This window comes from Balaenoptera acutorostrata, chromosome 4 (genome assembly GCF_949987535.1).
Source record: "Balaenoptera acutorostrata chromosome 4, mBalAcu1.1, whole genome shotgun sequence".
NCBI classification, from domain to species: Eukaryota; Metazoa; Chordata; class Mammalia; order Artiodactyla; family Balaenopteridae; genus Balaenoptera; species Balaenoptera acutorostrata.
This window is the reverse complement of record NC_080067.1, coordinates 148142319-148161624: the sequence shown is the minus strand read 5'-3', so window position 1 is coordinate 148161624 and position 19306 is coordinate 148142319. Positions and strand designations below refer to the sequence as shown.

Below are 19306 nucleotides of genomic sequence, written 5' to 3'. Positions count from 1 at the left end.
CTCAGTCCTAAAAGAACTCGAAGTCTAGCGGGGCCACACGTGCACACACTTGCACGCGCACACACACACACACACACACACACAGATACATCTGTGAAGATCCCCATGACAGTCCAGCACAGTAGAGGAGGTGTGACAGCGGAGGGCATGCAGGCTCGGGTCCCAGGCAGGACACAGCACATGGGAGAGACGCCGTGCGGGGAGTGCAGGCCGAGGGCTGTAACCTAGAGGAGGACCGGTCGGGGGAATGGGCAGTGGAGGGGGACTGAGCATGTGCCTGGAGGGAACGGGGTGCCCTCAGTGCCAGGAAGTAATCCTGGGGACACTGGGCAGCCATGGACAACACCTGACTCTCTCACCTGCGCCCAGCACTGTACAGGAGCTCTACACCTGCTGGGGTCTCCAGGCCCCCCAGCGGCCCGGTGAGCTAGGCATCCACGTGTCCGCTTTGCGAGGGGAGGTGAGCTCGAGGAAGGTCAGGAAACGTGTCAAGGTCACCCAGCCTGGAAGGTGCATGCGGTGGGGGGCGGGTAGCCACAGCAGGTGGTCAGAAGGTAGGGGCAGGGTGGCATGGAGGAGAAAGCGACACAGCTGTGGGAGGACCGGCTGGAGAGCCCTGTAGACAGGTTCCAGGAGGAGGGAAGCAAGAAGCTGCATTTAGATGGAAAAGGATGGGACTTTGATTCTGATCCATCGGATGGGATGGGATCAGGGTTGGAGAAACGAGTCTGGTAAAGATGATTCTGGCGTGTTTGTGAGAGAAAATGATGCCACTGGGGCACAAATAGAGAAGTCGGAGGGCGGGAAGATTTCCGTTGTTGCATAATAAACATTTTAAATTGTGTTTGTATGTTGCCTCTCCAACAAAGCAAGTGCTCAGTAAGCATGAGTTGCCTGAATGAATGAGCGACTCTTCCCTTTGCGTTTTCTTCGATCGTGTTTAACAGAGAACCATCACTGACCATGGGTAGGTTACTATGTTCTCCTTTTAATTCATTCACTATGATTTTTCTTTAATAAAGGTAAAATTCCCATAACATGAAAGTCACCATTTTACAGTGAACAATTTGGTGGCGTTTAGCACCTTCACAATGTTATGCAACCATCACCCTAATTTCAGGACGTCTTGATCATTCCAAAAGGAAACCCATAACCATCAGGAGTCAGTCTCCATTCCTCCCCACTCCCAGCCCCTGGCATCCACTGAAATCTGTTTTCTGTATCTATGCATTTGCCTGTTCTGGACATTTCATATAAAGGCAATCACACTCTATGTGGCCTTTCGTGTCTGGCTTCCTTCACTTAGCATCACGAGTTAAGGTTCATCCATGTGGTAGCGTGTGTCACTACTTCATTCCTTTTCGTGGCTGAATGCTATTCCATGGTATGGGTAGACCCCTTTGTTGAATGCCCATCGACAGATGAATGGGTAAAGAAGATGTGGCACATATATATATATATATATATATATATATATATATGTAAAATGGAATATTAGCGCTAAAAAAGAATGAAATAATGCCATTTGCAGCAACATGGATGGACCTAGAGATGATCATACTAAGCGAAATAAGTCAGAGAAAGACAAATATCATATATCACTTATATGTGGAATCTAAAAAAAAGATACAAATGAACTCATCTGCGAAACAGAAATAGACTCACAGACATAGAAAACAAACGTATGGTTACCAAAGGGGAAAGGGGGGAGGGATACATTAGGAGTTTGGGATTAACAGATACACACTACAGTACTGTATATAAAATAGATAAACAACAAGGATCTACTGTATAGCACAGGGAACTATATTCAATATCTTGTAATAATCTGTAATGAAAAAGAATCCAAAAAAGAATATATATATATATATACATATATATAACTGAATCACTTGCTGTACACCTGAAACACTGTAAATCAACAATACTTCAATAAAAAAGAAATATTAAAAAAACAGTATATGTATGAATAATCAGGAATTGCAGTGCTGCAAACACCCTCAAGGCAGGATTATTGTGTGTTTGAACAAACAGAAAGGGTGGGGCTGAAGCGGGGCTGTTTCTCCTGCTGGGACCCATCAGCTGCCTTCTTCCTGTCACCTGGGGAAGAACCTGAAGGGTAAGGACTCAGCTGCTTCCCTCCCTAGAGTTCCTGCTTCATCCTTGTGACCCCGCCCCCCGCCCCCCCCCCCCCCACCGCCTTGACTCAAGGAGAGTCAGGCCAATTGGAGTGGACGTTGAGGGAAGCTGGAATCGCAGAGTTGCCTCCCTCCCCACCCCAGGTCTGCTGGCTCCCCGGTCCCTGGGCTCAGAGGGGCCCCCGGAGAGGGAGCTGGCAGAGCTTCTGGAAGGTGACTCTGCAGGAAATGATGCAACAAGAGATGCGTGTGATGATCACACCTGTGATGCGTGTTCACAGGTACAGTCACACCTCCCACCCCGAGTGGCAAGGGAAGATGACGACTCCATCAGAATCGGTGAAAAATGAGACATTGCAGTAAATCCGTGTGAAGAATCGCTCTTTAATTGCACAGGGACGGCCCACAGGTATAGCAAGAAGGACCACACAGAGAACACCTGGATTCCAGGTCTAGCTTTGCTCAAGCCAAGCGGTCCTTGCTGAGTTACGTGTTATAGGAATCATCGCAGAGAGCTAGGCAAACAGAAGGCATTTGTGTTTTCCTCTTTTAATCACTAGATCAATTGTTTCCAGACTCCAGTGTTTTCCGGACCAGCAAAATTTTTCACTTTGTCTTATTGGACTGCTCGATGAGCCGCTGGAATAGATAATAATCATTTGTAATTAGAACATCAATTCTTTGTAGGTAAGTAGGTGTCTTTGGGTTGTTTTAAAAGCCCTCGAATAGTAGTTTCCTTTAACTCCCAAAGAGACTAAATATTCCTCCTGTTATCTTCTTATCTCTATCCTTGTGCCAGTAAGGCTTTTTCAAAAAAATACATAGCACAAAGGAAAATTTGGGGCCAGAATGAAGGCAAAATATTAATTATACAGCACGTGCCCTGATGGGGGATGGGAGAAGCTTTCCGAGGTCTCACATGGGCTGGCTGAGCCATGGCCCTCCCTCCAGCTTGCTGGGCTTGAGAGCAGCCATGAGAGCGCCCTTGCACGGCTGCACCATCCCATACATCAAGTCCGCGTTTTTCTGAAGTCAGCGCCAGGAATGCCAGCTCCTTCTGAGAAGGAAGGAGCAGCGCCCCTCGGTGCCCAGGAGCCAGTACCCAGCAAGAAGACCCCACGGCGGCCACCCCCAGTTGGAACCTCAGATGCAGCTACAGCAAAGTCCCAACGAGGCAGGGGGAGGGGGCGATGTCTGTCTTCAGTGACTTCATCTCTCTCTTCCTTGGCGCCCCCTCCCGCCAGGCCGCCCCTCCCCCCACCCCCCATGAACTTGACCGCTATATTGCAGACACATCTGACTCTCCGACAGCGTGACTTCAGACATCAGTGGACAGGTGCAGGGCAGCATTCTTTCGAGTCGTGGAAAACATACCCTGTAGGTGGCTGCCTCCTCAGAAGGACTTTGTCAGTGTATAAAAACATACGAGGTCAAATATTTTCATTCATAATGTAGGTCCTCGCCTTGGGTGCAAGCAAACTCGCCACATCCCCTTGCTCTTGGGCAGTCACACAGGAGGTTTAAGTGAGCCACCTGGCTGCGATGGAGCTGCCATCTGGATCACATTCCTCCATCCACCCAGTGTGGACAGAGAGTCACAGGGACTGCGTCATCAGGGTGGCCCAGGGCAGGCTCTAGGCTGCCAGGCCCTGCCTCTGCCCCACAGGCCGCCCCCCCATGAATCACCAATGACTCAGGCGCCTCAGTGGCCATCACCGGGGGGAATGAGGGCATCCTGTTGACTGCTCACTCTCCAGGTGAGAGGTGGACGGCCTGGAAGGCCCTGCAGGGCTGGGGGCAGGGGGGTCGGGTCCTCCTTGGTGGGCACCGCAGGACGGCTGGCTGACTTCCCTGCCATCTTCCCCAGAAAGGGCTTGGGACACAGCAGAAGTGCCACGCAAGGCCCTCTGGTATGAATGACCCCTGAATGAACTTCCTTCCCCTCTGGGTTTGAAAGAATCCGTGTCTCCTGGACTTCAGAACACAAAAGGCAATTCATCTTCCTTAGACAGATCTTTGCCCGAGCACATGAGAAATGGGATGCCTTCATTTCCAGCTTTTAACATGTTTCTGTTTTTAGCAGAATTTGTTTGCTTTATAATCGTTGATGGAAAGAACACGGGCTTTGGGGTCGACACCACCTGGGGGCCACCTCTGGCGCTGCCATTTTCTCGCTGTGTGGCCTTGAGCAAGTGACTCAGCCTCTCTGAACTCGGCTTCCTCACCTTTAACACGGGATGATGCCATCCTTCACGTTGCCATGAAAATTAAGTGAGGCCCTCAAGTGGAGCGGCTCCTCAGTGTGCCGGCTCTGAGTGCCTGCAGCCGCCCAGCCACACCAGGTGCCTGTATGGGGACCCACCCCCAGGTGCAGTTATGACCTCGCGGAGGGGGCATGCAGGACAGACCATATCTCCATCTCACGCAGCCGGGGCGACTTCCGTGCGGTCTGATCTTCAGACTCAGAAACTTTCTCACAGCCCTCCTGATGCTGTGATTTGGGGTTGACAGTTATGCAGAGGTGCTTCCTTTCTCCCAGGGAAGGCATCACAAAACCATGAAAATTACCAGCAGGAGGATCCAAGGCCTCTAATGCCTGGAGCAGTCTCCCTGCATTCCCCCCACCCCTGCCCCGTCCTACCCCCCTCCCCCACCTTGACCCCCAGGCACAACAGGAAATGGCCCCCAGCCCCTGAGCCTCCGACTGTGGAAATGACTAAGTCCTGCCAATGCAGCCTAGGAGATTGGGTCAAATGTCCCCACGGACCCTACTGCTGAGGGCGTGGGCGCAGAGCCAAATCTTAAAAGCGTTTTGCTAAGAAGGAATTCTCGGAATGTCTTCCATCAAGCGCTGCCAGAGGAAGCTGCACGTTTGTCTTCCCAGGTTTCCCATCACAGCCCCGCTGGGGCCCAGGCTCCAGTCCATCAGTCCATTGGGGCAGTGCGAGCACAAGTCGATAGTTCAAGCAATCCTCCTCCTCACCATCATGCAAATGGCTGCAGCGTGAGGGAGAAGCATCCCCACCAAGTCAGAGACAACTAGATCTGCCCTTTTCCTCTTCTAGAAATGTAAGATTGGAACTGGAAACTCAATGACATTTTTGGTAAGTATTTAAGTATCTATTCCAATTTTTTGTTAAGTATTTTTAAGAGCCCATAAGAATATCTGGTTCAATGATAATGGATATCTTCTAGTATTAATAAGTATAACTTTGTAGTTATGAAACATATATGACCCTAGACATATTTATTAATTTAAAAAAATGTAACATCATCATAGAACCTCCTGGGCTTGGTAGAGGGAAACGTTAAAATACTTCCACAGAATATTACTCAGCCATAAAAAGAAATGAAATTGAGTTATTTGTAGTGAGGTGGATGGACCTAGAGACTGTCATACAGAGTGAAGTAAGTCAGAAAGAGAAAAACAAATATTGTATATTAAATGCCTATATGTGGAATCTAGAAAAATGGTACAGATGAACCTGTTTGCCAAGCAGAAATAGAGACACAGATGTAGAGAACACACGTATGGACACCAAGGGGGAATGGGGTGGTGGGAGGAATTGGGAGACGGGGATTGATGCTATGTATAAAATAGATAACTAATGAGAACCTACTGCATAGCACAGGGAACTCTACTCAGTGCTCTGCGGTGACCTACATGGGAAGGAAATCCAAAAAAGAGGGGATATATGTGTACGTATAGCTGACTCACTTTGCTGTACAGCAGAAACTAACACAACATTGTAAAGCAACTGTACTCCAATAAAAAAAAATAATAATAATAATAAAGAAGAAGGTTAAAAAAAAAATACTTCCACGGAAGACGCAGAGATGAACCACCAAAGGGAACAAGGAGCCTTTACTCCTGCTTCCTGTGTGCAGGCTCACAACCAGTTACTGTAGAACAGTCCGAAGAGGAATTTGGAAACATAGTTTCTGCTGTCGCCTCATGCAGTAATGGGACCGCCCTGGTCCCAGGTTCAGAGTCACGCCTTCCAGAGAATTCCAGGCAGGTGGCTGCCTCTGGGGGATCCAGTAGGTTGATGTGAAGATGGTTTCCCTTGGGCCACAGTATGAGTGACTGGCTTGGGAACAACGGCCAGCACCCGTGGGCCCCGCCCCTGAACCCAGACCCCTAGACCCCAGCCCCACCTGCTCACAGAAGCTCAGTGCGAGCGCTTGGAGGATTCAGAGCATGGTAGTTTCCTGTGAGGAGTGGTTAAAAGCAGCAAACCGCTGGTGTAGAGTGTGATGGACCCCGATCCATTGGAAGGTCTGGTGGGTGACGAGTGTCCTTCCTGGGCAAAGTTGCAGTCTGGCTCCTTGGGTTGAAGGGACACGGGGTGGAGGAGAGGGCAACATACTAGGAGCAGGGACTGTCACCATGGGTGACAGTGGTGAAATGCCACTCTTCCTGGCGACTGAGCTGTCCAGTATCCACTCCAGGCAGTGGATGAATGGGGTCGGGCACCGGAGCAGAAATAAAGGGAGTTTGTTCTTTTCCGTAGGTTTACAAGGTGTTTTAGTTCCTTCCTATTGCATGTTTTGGCCAACTGCATTTTCCTGTAAGCCCATGATGCTCCTCATTTCCCCTCACTTTGCTTCTACACGGAAGTAGTTCAATATTTATATGTTTACCTTCCCTTTGAAAAAACTTACAACAGTGTGACAAATTCTAAACCGGGGGTGGTTGTTAGTTTACAGTGTGTGACAAAGCCCCTAAATGTGCCAGTGGGGTGAGCGTGCCTCGGAGACACTGCCGCAGAGGAATGAGACTGGTTCCACCAGTCACATGGGATGGGGACGGCTGTCTCCTACCTGCCACACAGCCAGTGCACATGCGCACACCTGTACTCACCGTCGAACAGGGAGACGAGGAGCCCTGGGTATCCAGTTATCCAGGTTATTCTGGCAACTGGGCCAGCATGACTTGGATTATTCAACTGCATAGATCTGGCTACAGGTCAGAAAATAATAAGATGTTTCTTCCAAATAAGAAGAGATTTCTGAGAAAAGGAGAGCAACTCCTCCCAATCCTTTACAGCCTGGGGGCTGAAGGGCGACTTAGAGTTTAAAGGATCGATAACTCCCAGGAAGTTGATAGGATCATTCTATTTCCACTTTCTAATATGGACCTGCCTAGTAAGGGCTGGTTCTCCCCGGCCCCAGCTCACCTGGGCAGCCTGATGAATTCCCCTCCCTGCCGGCTTCTGGTCCAGTTCCCTACTGGGGTTGTCAGTCCTCCTACCTCCCAATTCCTTCCTCCTTCTCAAAGAAAATCGGGCCCTCGGGCGTACACTCCTTCACCCTCCCACTGCTGAAGACTCACCCACCCTATAAACAACAAGGTCCTGCTGTAGAGCACTGGGAACTATATTCAATCTCCTGGGATAAACAGTAATGGGAAAGAATATGAAAAAGGATGTATATTTGTATAACAGAATCACCCTGTTGTACAGCAGAAATTAACACAACATTGTAAATCAACTATGCTTCAATAAAATAAATTTTAAAAAAAACAAACAAACCCTCACCCACCTTCATCTCCTGGCTTCCAGTCTCTAAGCCAGAAATACCCTCTCCTGTGAGGGCCCACACTCTAGGACTTAGGGTACTGAGCTACATGCAGGCCTCAGGGACTTTGCACACACACACTTCTTCAAACGCCACGGCATCCAACCTCCCCCTTTCCAGCCTGGCACCTCACCCTCCTCTTTAATACTTGGTAACTAGGGCAGATTCGTCACAGCATCTGTGGTTCTCTTTGTTCTACTGCTCTCAGGGTTTTCGCAAAATAGGTGTCAATAAATGCCATCAGCCTCTGAACCAGATCCAGATCCTAACCTCCATCGGCCAAACTAGTCTGTCTTCTTAGCAATCTCCCCTCTGAGCCAGGTTGGAAGGCTTCTCTTTACCCAGTGCCGCGGCAGGGAGGGGCTGGGGAGGAACCAGTGAGGAGCTTCTGCTGCAGTGTCCGGGCCAGAAGCGTCGGGGCCAGAATCCTCACCGATGTTACCAACCAGACAGGCAGACCCTGGCTAGGTAAGAGAAGGCTAAGTGCTCAGGTCTAACCAACCCAGTTCAAGGTCAAATCCCCTTCATACCGCTGCAGAACTACAAGCAAATCACTATTTTATGATTCAGGCTCTGCATTAGGCCTTGGAGAATCTCAGGCTAGTGTTTTGAGGCATTGCCTAATGATGGGGGCTGACTGCAAGGTGACGGGCACAGGGAACGCGCCACACACATGCGCGCACACAAACTTCTTAATGGGCATTTTCCTGAGACCCTCCCAGGAGTGATCATGGCAGCTCTTAAAGCGAGGTTCCAGACTTTAGGGTGCGAGTGGTGGATTTCTAGGGACTTTCCAAGTATGTTAAAACCAGACAACTGTCTTTTGCTGGTGGGCAGATGGCGATCCTAGAAATCACCCTTTCACACGCACAGGCGCGCGCACACACATGCACACACACGCGTGCACACACGCGCACACACGCTCACGGAAGCCCCGCCAGCCCGCCCCACTGTAGCCCTGGGGTTGGGCTGACTAATTGGAAAGTCCCGCGCTTTCGCGTCTCCACGCCGGAGACAGGTCCGCGCAGGAGGATGCAGCGCCGGGCGCACACGCGTCCCCCGCGCCGCCACGGTCCGGGCGAAGGCGCCGGAGCGGGCGGGCGGCGCGCGCACAAGGCCGGCCGGGGCCGAGGCCGCAGCGGGGGCGGGGCCGGCAGGGGAGCTGGGCGCCGGGCCTTTCAAGGGGCGGGCGGGGCGGGCCGCGGGGAGCGGGGAGCGGCGGGGACGACCCGGGCGCAGGGGAGGCCCAGGCCCCGCCCCGGCCCCGCCCCGCAGGCCGCGCCCCCTCCCCCGCCCCGCGGCCCCGCCCCTTCTCCGGCCGCCGCTGGGCCGCGGGCGGGACGCCTGGGGCGGCGCGCTGGAGGAAACGCGCCCGCCACAGCCCCGGGAACTACCAGACGCCGGAGTCGGGAACGCGGGACACCGCGTCCCCATTTGCCAGGGGTGCGGGGTTAGAGGCGCAGTCCCGGGCCGTGGCCGTCGTGAGCCGGCCGGGCTTCTCCTCCCGCTCACCCCGCCCGCCGGCCTCTCGGCGCCCGGGGCCCGCGCCGCCAGCCGCCCGGATCCGCCCGCCGCGCCCCCTCCCCGCCCCCCGCGAGCCCCGGCCGGCCGCGAGCTGATGTCGTGAGCTCGCCGCCCGCGGGCTGTGCGCCCGGCCAGGGGCTGCCTGGGAAGTTGGGGCGAGGCGCGCCGGGTATGCGCCATCACCATGTCCCGCCTGGACTCGTGGCTCGGTGAGGTCCAGTGGCTGGGCTTGGTGGCGCTCTTCGTCGTGGCCTTGGGCACTGTGGGCCTGTACCTGGCGCAGTGGGCGCTGGCCAGGGCGCGACCCCGCTCCCCGAGGCGGGCGGCGGAGCCCGGCGAGGGCCAGCGCCCCGAGTCGGATGCGCTGCTCGCCTGGATCCTGGCGCTGAGCAGCTGGAGGAACCAGTGGCAGGCCGCCTGGGTGACCGCCCTGAACGAGGAGGCCAAACGGAAAGCGGTGAGTTTCCGTGAGGGCCGGTCGTGCTGCGGGGTCGGGCGCGGTGATCTCGGGGTGCGGGTTCAGAGCAGAGCTCTTCTTCCCTGGAGCCTCGCCACAGCCCTCGACTGATTCAAGGGGCAGAGCATCCTTGAAAGTTAGGAGAAAGACCCCTGAAGACTGGAGGACCCTTGATGGGGAATCAAGGCAAAATGGTTAGATTTTATTAACCAGACATGAGGTGTGCCAGGCCCTAGGCTCCACTGGAGGGACAGACTGGCTGCTGGAGAGACTTTTCGGGGTGCCCCTTCCCCTTCAGGCTCTTCCTGGCATCCCTTGCCCTTCCTGGCATCCCATGTGGATCCCCGTATGCAGTTGGACACTGAACTGCTTTTGCACCTGAATAACTGCGAACCAAATATGCTTCCACGTACAGAGCTGAATTTCGCCCAGCATGTTATTTCCAAAAGGTTTGCATTCCTTGGCATTTAAAATTAGTGACCGTTGAGGGCTAGCCACTCGCCAGACATGTATTGGGGGCTTCAGGTACCTCTGTCATCTCTGAATCCTCACAACTCCTGCGACAAAGACGTTGTCAAAATTTTACAGGTGGGGAAACTGAGGCCTGGAAAGGTTAAGTAATCCGCCCAAGGTCACACAGCCTGTGGGTGGCAGAGCTGGGGTTTGAACCCACCTATCTCCTGCCTCACAGCTCAGGGGCTTATGACTGAACCCGGCTGCCTCTTGCTCCTGTGGTTATGTTCATTGTCTGGTTGATGGCTGGGTGACTTATTTTTGCTTCTAAGACATCTTGGTTTAATGACAAGCTCCTGGCGTCTGCTATTTCTAGGTGTTCCATAGGAGGAATGGGGGCCTGGGGGGTTTGGGGTACCTGCCAGTCTTCGCCTGTCCTGATGGCTCCCAGGTGTACCACATTCCTCCACCTGCTTGGGAACTCAGTGGAGAAGCCTGTGGCGCTGTGCTTTGGAAATAGTGAATGCTGTGTGTCTGGACCATCAACCTTCAAAATATTCCACGGTGGGCCCTCTGTCTGGTCTTTGAGCATGGCCTTGACTTACTCACATAGCCACAGATTTAAAAAACAAAATAGCTTTGAGTGTGAATGAGCATAAATCCAACAAAAGACCGTGTTCTGAACCCTGGGGGGGAGAAAAAAAATAACCGTAACTTTTGGATGAAAAAAGCCGTCAAGGTCATTTGACTGCCGTCTGCCTCGGTGCCTGGAGTCTGTGCCCCGGCCGCCAGAACTGGGCAGCTCTTCAGGGGAACCCCCCCACCTCTTGTGGGAGCCCCTGAAGCCATGTGACCTCACCTATGTGAGCAAACACAGATTTGTTTCCCCACGAAGCTGCTGTCATTGACCCCTGGTTGACCTGGCGTCCTGGGCCTGGGTTCCAGGGCTGAGTACACTGCAGGCTGGAGTTGTGAGCGGGTGAAAGTCTTGTCCCAGCTGGATGAGACAGGGGGCATGACGTGGGCCACTGATTCTGCTTCTCAGCCTTTCGTGAGCTGTAACATGCGTGTTGGTGTTGGGTGCATTATCTGTAGGGTCCTGGTCACTCCCCTGGGACTCCTGAGAGGGTCCGGCAGAGGCACGAGCCTCCCTCCTGTAAGGCTGGGACAGTCCTGCTTAAACCATTCTGCCGTGTTCCCTGACATTTCCTGATTGGCTTAGAAACTATGATTGCCTTCGATAGAATGCTTCCAGATTACCCTCGTGCCTGGAGCACTGAGAGAGAAAGGAGAATACCCCTGCTCTGGAATTTGTCTGCAGCCGGTCGGGTAAGGCTGAGAACTGAAGAAAATACCTGAAGGTTTCGGAGGCAAACCTTTCTCCCTACTCACTTGGATCTGTGTGTGGGAGGAGAGAGGGCCCTTGGCTCAGGGGGCGGGGAGAGAGATTTGGCTCCTTTGCACCTTCCGTTCTCTGCTATTCGCCATGCACTGCAGAGTCTTAGACACCAGTTTTTCCAGAACTCCTGCCCGGAAGGGGCAATAATGTACTGGGTTTAAGCTCAAGGCAGCCCTGAGTCTTCTCTGACAGTAGATTGGGTCTAACTGTGGTGTCAGGTGTGTGTGTGTGTGTGTGTGTGTGTGTGTGTGTGTGTGTGTTATGGGGGGAGGTCTGACAGTAGATTGGGTCTGACTGTGGTGTCAGGTGTGTGTGCGTGTGTGTTATGGGGGGAAGGAATTGGTGGTGTCACTTTGCTCTCCCTGGTGCCTGGAAATGTTGCTTGATTTGAATTCAGATGGAACGTTCTGCAGGCTGATAGGATCTGGGGAACTCCTGCCCTGGCCTTGGCATGCCTCTCCCCTGTCCTGGGCCATCCCGACTGCGACACTCATGACAGCGTGGGTGAGCAGGCCCTGGTGTTTCGTTAGCGGCTGTCCTGACCTGGCAGTCAGCCCTGCGGAGTCTCCCTCTGCCCTCCCTCCAACACGATTTCCACTAATCCCCGATTAGGGTTGACACTCCAAGCCCGCACTCAGCCCAGCGAGCCACAGCTTAGCGTCCCCCTTCTGCCCCCACCCTGTCCTGTTATCTGTCTGCCCTGGCCCGGGAGGGGACCACTTCTCGGCCTATCGCTGGGGGATTGGCAGTAACTCAGGCATCTCCAGCATCTTCCGTGCAAGGTGGGATTCTCTCCTGAATGGAGCGACTCCTCCCATTCTGTTTTACCCCAGCTTGTATTTTAGGACTGCAGGGAACCCTAAACCCTTCTCGCAGCACCTCTTCCTTCTCCAAAAGGGGAGATTGAGGCCCATGGGCTAGAGAGACTTGCCAGGGTTGACCTAGACCCTGGGCTGGGGGTTCTTCATGGGCCATCCACATCTGTAGTCACGGTCCCCTGTGGACAGCAAACTTGACTTTGAGACCCAAATGTTTCCTTTAGTTGAGGTCCAGCAAGAAAGGATAAAAGGGTGCGATTGTTTAATGCATCATCCCTAACAAAGGGGCTCCTATCTCCTAGGAGCTGAGGGTGGGTCAGTAGCTTGTGGAGTCTCCTTTGGCCCCGGATGACCAGTGACTGTGGCACTGCAGGTTCCCTGTGTCAGAGGGCCCCTGGGATTGCAACCCTCACTCTGAATAATAATTAGGATGGTGAACTGGAGAGACAGGTGAGGAAACCGTGGCTGCTCTGCCAGCTGGTCGGGCTGATGCCAGGTGTTTGGGGAACACTGGCGAATCGCCTAGAGAGCTTTGGAAAAATACACATGCCTGCTCCCTCCCCCGCTTCAGACTTAGGAAGTTGTTGGGGGCGCAGGGAGCTTACTGTATTTTTCACAAGTTCCCCAAGCTAGCTCCTCGCTAGTGAGAAGCTGCTGGATACACACAGTGTCCGTAAGCCAGCCACCAGCCAGTCAGTCAGGTCCCCCTCACCCAACAACGTCTGTCCACTCTGGCATTGCAAACACCTAATTCCAGCTGATCTGATGGCAGTTCGCTCCCAGAGAACAGAAAGATCCCAGAACTGGCTCAGTCACCAGACTGGGAACTAATGCTGTATTATTTAAAGGCAACAGCTGAGGTTTTCCCTTTGGTTCCCCTGCATTTACATGAACACTTACAAAGTGGTTTGGGGTGGCAGTCACCCCAGCAGTGGTCCACACCTTCGACACCCACCTGCTGCCTCCAGGGTTGCCGTTTCCACAGCAGGTCACCAGCTATGGCAGCCAGTGTGCCCGTGGTCCCGTGCCCCCTACCGGTGGGCTGGACAGCGCCTTCCTCCCAGGGCTGATGCTGTTGGGACCACATGCGGAGAGCAGCAATCCGAGAGTGAGGGCCACGTTCTGGACTTGTCCAGAAATGGGCCACTCAGGCAGGCCCGGGCCCCGGGTGGGGAGGGTTAACAGAGCTGTTTGTCTCTTTAGTCTTTTGCCCCAGGATTTTTTTCGGAGGAATGTTCTAAATGCAAATGACCGAGACTGTAGGACAATTTGTGGTCTTTGCGGGGGGGGGGGAAGATGTCCTGTGAACTTAGAACATGTTATTAATAGCTCTGACTTGTATAGGAGCTGTGGCAATTTGAAAAGTAAACAAAGTGACAACACTTGGGAGTGTCCTTATTCTATAATGAGCTTCCTTCGAGCGCTCCTCACAAAAATTCAAGCTCCTTGACCACCCATGGTGGCCACAGTGTAAGTCAGCTGGTAAGAATGGGAAGGCACTCTCTACCTGACCCCCAAACCGGTCTCCTTTCCATTGCTCAAACATTCAGCGTTCTTTCCCTGCGTGGGATCTTCCCGCTAAGGCATTTCTTGCGTCTCTAACATTATTTAACCTTTCTGCTTATTTAACTCCTGTCAGTATTTCAGGTCTCAGCACAGGGGTCCCTGACCTTCTCATTTTTTGGAGGATGCTGCCCCACCCTCACCCCAGCAGGACCCTGTGGTCACTGGTGCCCTCATCAGCCCCCGGGATTGTGAGGGAGGCCAGAGCCCTGTCCGTCCAGGCACAGCGCACCCGGTGCCCAGCGCACGGCTGGCTTGGGCCAGGTGGCGATTGGAGCATGAATAACAGGCCCTGTTAGAAACTTGTCGCTGGAGGGGGAAAAACGGTGGAGATGCGCATCACCCCGTCTGGACACAGGCCTCCCCTGCTTGGGAGCTGGCCAAGCCTGGGCCAAACAAGCTGTTTAATGTGCTTTGTTTTTCACTTCTAAAGAATCAACATTAAAGGAGGCTCACTGATGACTTTGCAAACTGTCAATAGAAACAAGGAATAGATGCCAGTTCAGGTTGTTCTTTGCATTCACCCATTCTCTCAGCAAGACGGGAATTCAGGGGAAGGAAGAGTGGGTGTAGTGTTAGTGTCAACTAAAATGCAGCCAAAGCTAACATCCACTCCTGTCAGCCCCTCCTGGATTGCTGAGGAGGGAAGGGACCTCTTGAGCCACTCGGAAGAGCTGTGTGACCACTGCTTAGGCTGGAAGGCAGCTCTGGGGCTGTGTGACCTTGGGCAAGCCCTGACCTCTCTGTGCTTCATCTGTGGAAGAGGATAAGTTTGGGTTCAGTCTGGAAAACAGCATCCACTCTGGATGCGATGAGATCTGTGCAAGGCCTTTAGTCAGTAGAGTCAATAAAGATGGGCTGCTTTCTTGTAACATCTTCCTTAAAAAAAAAAAAACTTTAAATTTTTTACTGCTTTTAGATTTAGAGAGAAGTTTCAAAAATAATTCCGTTTCCATACTTTCCTCAGCCAGCCTTACATAACCACAGCACAAGAGCAGAACCAAGAAATTAACATTGGTACAATGTTACTATAATGTAGTATAATGATACTAACATTGTAAAAATATGAGCAATTAACATTGGTATAATGTTACTATATTTCATAGTACAATGATATTATCATTGTAACCTATAAGAAATTAATATTGGCACAATGTTACTATATTTTATAATAAAATGATATTAACATTGTAACAGTACAAGGAATTAACAAAAGTTTTTAATGAAACTGAAGACCCTACTTTTTTTTCCTTTTTAACATCTTTGTTGGAATATAATTGCTTTACAATGTTGTGTTAGTTTCTGCTGTATAACAAAGTGAATCAGCTATATATATACATACATTCCTATATCTCCTATCTCTTGCGTCTCCCTCCCACCCTCTCTATCCCACCCCTCTAAGTGGTCACAAAGCACCGAGCTGATCTCCCTGTGCGATGCAGCTGCTTCCCAATTGCTATGTATTTTACATTTAGTAGTGTATATATGTCAATGCTACTCTCTCATTCGTCCCAGCTTACCCTTCCCCCTCCCTGTGTCCTCAAGTCCATTCTCTACGTCTGTGTCTTTATTCCTGTCCTGCCCCTAGGTTCATCAGAACCTTTTTTTTTTTTTAAGATTCCATATATATGTGTTAGCATATGGTATTTGTTTTTCTCTTTCTGACTTACTTCACTCTGTATGACAGACTCTAGGTCCATCCACCTCACTACAAATATCTCAATTTCGTTTCTTTTTATGGCTGAGTAATATTCCATTGTATATATGTGCTACATCTTCTTTCTCCATTCATCTGTCGATGGACACTTAGGTTACTTCCATGTCTTGGCTATCGTAATAGTGCTGCAGTGAACATTGTGGTACATGACTCTTTGGTTTTCTCAGAGTGTATGCCCAGTAGTGGGATTGCTGGGTCATATGGTAGTTCTGTTTTTAGTTTTTTAAGGAACCTCCATACTGTTCTCCATAGTGGCTGTATCAATTTACATTCCCACCAACAGTGCAAGAGAGTTCCCTTTTCTCTACACCCTCTCCAGCATTTATTGTTTGTAGATTTTTTGATGATGGCCATTCTGAATGTTGTGAGGTGATACCTCACTGTAGTTTTGATTTGCATTTCTCTAATGACTAGTGATGTTTCATGTGTTTGCTGGCAATCTGTATATCTTCTTTGGAGAAATGTCTATTTAGGTCTTCTGCCCATTTTTGGATTGGGTTGTTTGTTTTCTTGATACTGAGCTGCATGAGCTGCTTGTAAACTTTAGAGATTAATCCTTTGTCAGTTGTTTCGTTTGCAAATATTTTCTCCCATTCTGAGGGTTGTCTTTTCATCTTGTTTATGGTTTCCTTTGCTGTTCAAAAGCTTTTAAGTTTCATTAGGTCCCATTTGTTTATTTTTGTTTTTATTTCCATTACTCTAGGAGGTGGATCAAAAAAGATCTTGCTGTGATTTATGTCAAAGAGTGTTCTTCCTATGTTTTCCTCTAAGAGTTGTGTAGTGTCTGGCCTTACATTTAGGTCTTTAGTCCATTTTGAGTTTATTTTTTTTTATTTTTTTATTTTTTTAAATTTTATTTATTTATTTATTTATGGCTGTGTTGGGTCTTTGTTTCTGTGCTAGGGCCTTCTCCAGTTGTGGCAAGTGGGGGCCACTCTTCATCACAGTGCATGGGCCTCTCACTATCGCAGCCTCTCTTGCCGTGGAGCACAGGCTCCAGACGCACAGGCTCAGTAATTGTGGCTCACGGGCCCAGCTGCTCCACGGCATGTGGGATCCTCCCGGACCAGGGCTCGAACCCGCGTCCCCTGCATTGGCAGGTGGACTCCCAACCACTGCGCCACCAGGGAAGCCCCTGAGTTTATTTTTGTGTATGGTGTTAGGGAGTGTTCTAATTTCATTCTTTTACATGTAGCTGTCCAGTTTTCCCAGCACCACTTATTGATGAGGCTGTCTTTTCTCCATTGTATATTCTTGCCTCCTTTATCAAAAATAAGGTGACCGTATGTGCGTGGGTTTATCTCTGGGCTTTCTATCCTGTTCCATTGATCTATATTTCTGTTTTTGTGCTAGTACCATACTGTCTTGATTACTGTAGCTTTGTAGTATAGTCTGAAGTCAGGGAGCCTGATTCCTCCAGCTGTGTTTTTCTTTCTCAAGATTGCTTTGGCTATTCGGGGTCTTTTGTGTTTCCATACAAATTGTGAAATTTTTTGTTCTAGTTCTGTGAAAAATGCCACTGGTAGTTTGATAGGGATTGCATTGATACTACCCAGAGATTGCTTTGGGTAGTATAGTCATTTTCACAATGTTGATTATTCCAATCCAAGAACATGGTATATCTCTCCATCTGTTTTTATCAGTTTTAATTTCTTTCATCAGTGTCTTATAGTTTTCTGCATACAGATCTTTTGTCTCCTTAGGTAGGTTTATTCCTAGGTATTTTATTCTTTTTCTTGCAATGGTAAATGGGAGTGTTTCCTTAATTTCTCTTTCATATTTTTCATCATTAGCGTATAGGAATGCAAGAGATTTCTGTGTATTAATTTTGTATCCTGCTACTTTACCAAATTCATTGATTAGCACTAGTAGTTTTCTGGTAGCATCTTTAGGATTCTCTGTGTATAGTATCATGTCATCTGCAAACAGTGACAGCTTTACTTCTTCTTTTCCGATTTGGATTCCTTTTATTTCTCTTTCTTCTCTGATTGCTGTGGCTAAAACTTCCAAAACTGTGTTGAATAATAGTAGTGAGAGTGGGCATCCTTGTCTTGTTCCTGATTTTAGAGGAAATGGTTTCTGTTTTTTACCATTGAGAATGATGTTGGCTGTGGGTTTGTCATATATGGCTTTTATTATGTTGAGGTAAGTTCCCTCTATGCCTACTTTCTGGAGAGTTTTTATCATAAATGGGTGTTGAATTTGGTTGAAAGCTTTTTCTGCATCTATTGAGATGATCATATGGTTTTTATCCTTCAATTTGTTAATATGGTTTATCACATTGATTGACTTGTGTATATTGAAGATTCCTTGCATTCCTGGGATAAACCCCACTTGATCATGGTGTATGATCCTTTTAATGTGCTGTTGGATTCTGTTTGCTAGTATTTTGTTGAGGATTTTTGCATCTATGTTCATCAGTGATATTGGCCTGTAGTTTTCTTTCTTTGTGACATGTATGTCTGGTTTTGTATCACGGTGATGGTGGCCTCATAGAATGAGTTTGGGAGTGTTCCTCCCTCTGCAATATTTTGGAAGAGTTTGAGAAGGATAGGTGTTAGCTCTTCTCTAAATGTTTGATAGAATTCACTTGTGAAGCCATCTGGTCCTGGGCTTTTGTTTGTTGGAAGATATTTAATCACAGTCTCAATTTCAGTGCTTGTGATTGGTCTGTTTATATTTTCTATTTCTTCCTGGTTCAGTCTTGGAAGACTGCTTTTCTAAGAATTTGTCCATTTCTTCCAGGCTGTCCATTTTATTGGCATATAGTTGCTTGTAGTAATCCCTCATGATCCTTTGTATTTCTGCAGTGTCAGTTGTTGCTTCTCCTTTTTCATTTCTAATTCTGTTGATTTGAGTCTTCTCCCTTTTTTTCTTGATGAGTCTGGCTAATGGCTTATCAATTTTGTTTATCTTCTCAAAGAACCAGCTTTCAGTTTTATTGATCTTTGCTATTGTTTCCTTCATTTCTTTTTCATTTATTTCTGATCTGATCTTTATGATTTCTTTCCTTCTGCTAACTTTGGGGTTTTTTTGTTCTTCTTTCTCTAATTGCTTTAGGTGTAAGGTTAGGTTGTTTATTTGAGATGTTTCTTGCTTCTTGAGGTAGGATTTTATTGCTATAAACTTCCCTCTTAGAACTGCTTTTGCTGCATCCCATAGGTTTTGGGTCGTTGTGTTTTCATTGTCATTTGTTTCTAGGTATTTTTTGATTTCCTCTTTGATTTCTTCAGGGATCTCTTGGTTATTTAGTAGCGTATTGTTTATCCTCCATGTGTTTGTATTTTTTACACTTTTTTTCCTGTAATTGATATCTAGTCTCATAGCATTGTGGTCAGAAAAGATACTTGATATTATTTCAATTTTCTTAAATTTACCAAGGCTTGATTTGTGACCCAAGATATGATCTATCCTGGAGAATGTTCCATGAGCACTTGAGAAGAAAATGTATTCTGTTGTTTTTTGGATGGAATGTCCTATAAATATCAATTAAGTCCATCTTGTTTTTATGTATCATTTAAAACTTGTGTTTCCTTATTTATTTTCATTTTCGATGATCTGTCCATTGGTGAAAGTGGGGTGCTAAAGTCCCTTACTATGTTTGTGTTACTGTCAATTTCCCCTTTTATGGCTGTTAGCAGTTGCCTTATATATTGA

At 49.2% G+C, this 19306-nt stretch overlaps 1 protein-coding gene across 6 annotated transcripts in view; it reads left to right on the top strand.

Moving 5' to 3' along the window:
* Positions 1-9021: 9021 nt before the first annotated feature.
* C2CD2 (C2 calcium dependent domain containing 2) overlaps positions 9022-19306 on the top strand; it is a 61799-nt gene continuing 51514 nt past the window's right edge. For all 6 annotated transcript variants that reach the window (XM_057545475.1, XM_057545473.1, XM_057545472.1 and 3 more), the window contains exon 1: positions 9022-9699. In XM_057545475.1, the coding sequence (XP_057401458.1) occupies positions 9427-9699 (273 nt within the window). In that variant the 5' untranslated portion in view covers positions 9022-9426. The remainder of the gene's footprint in view (positions 9700-19306) is intronic.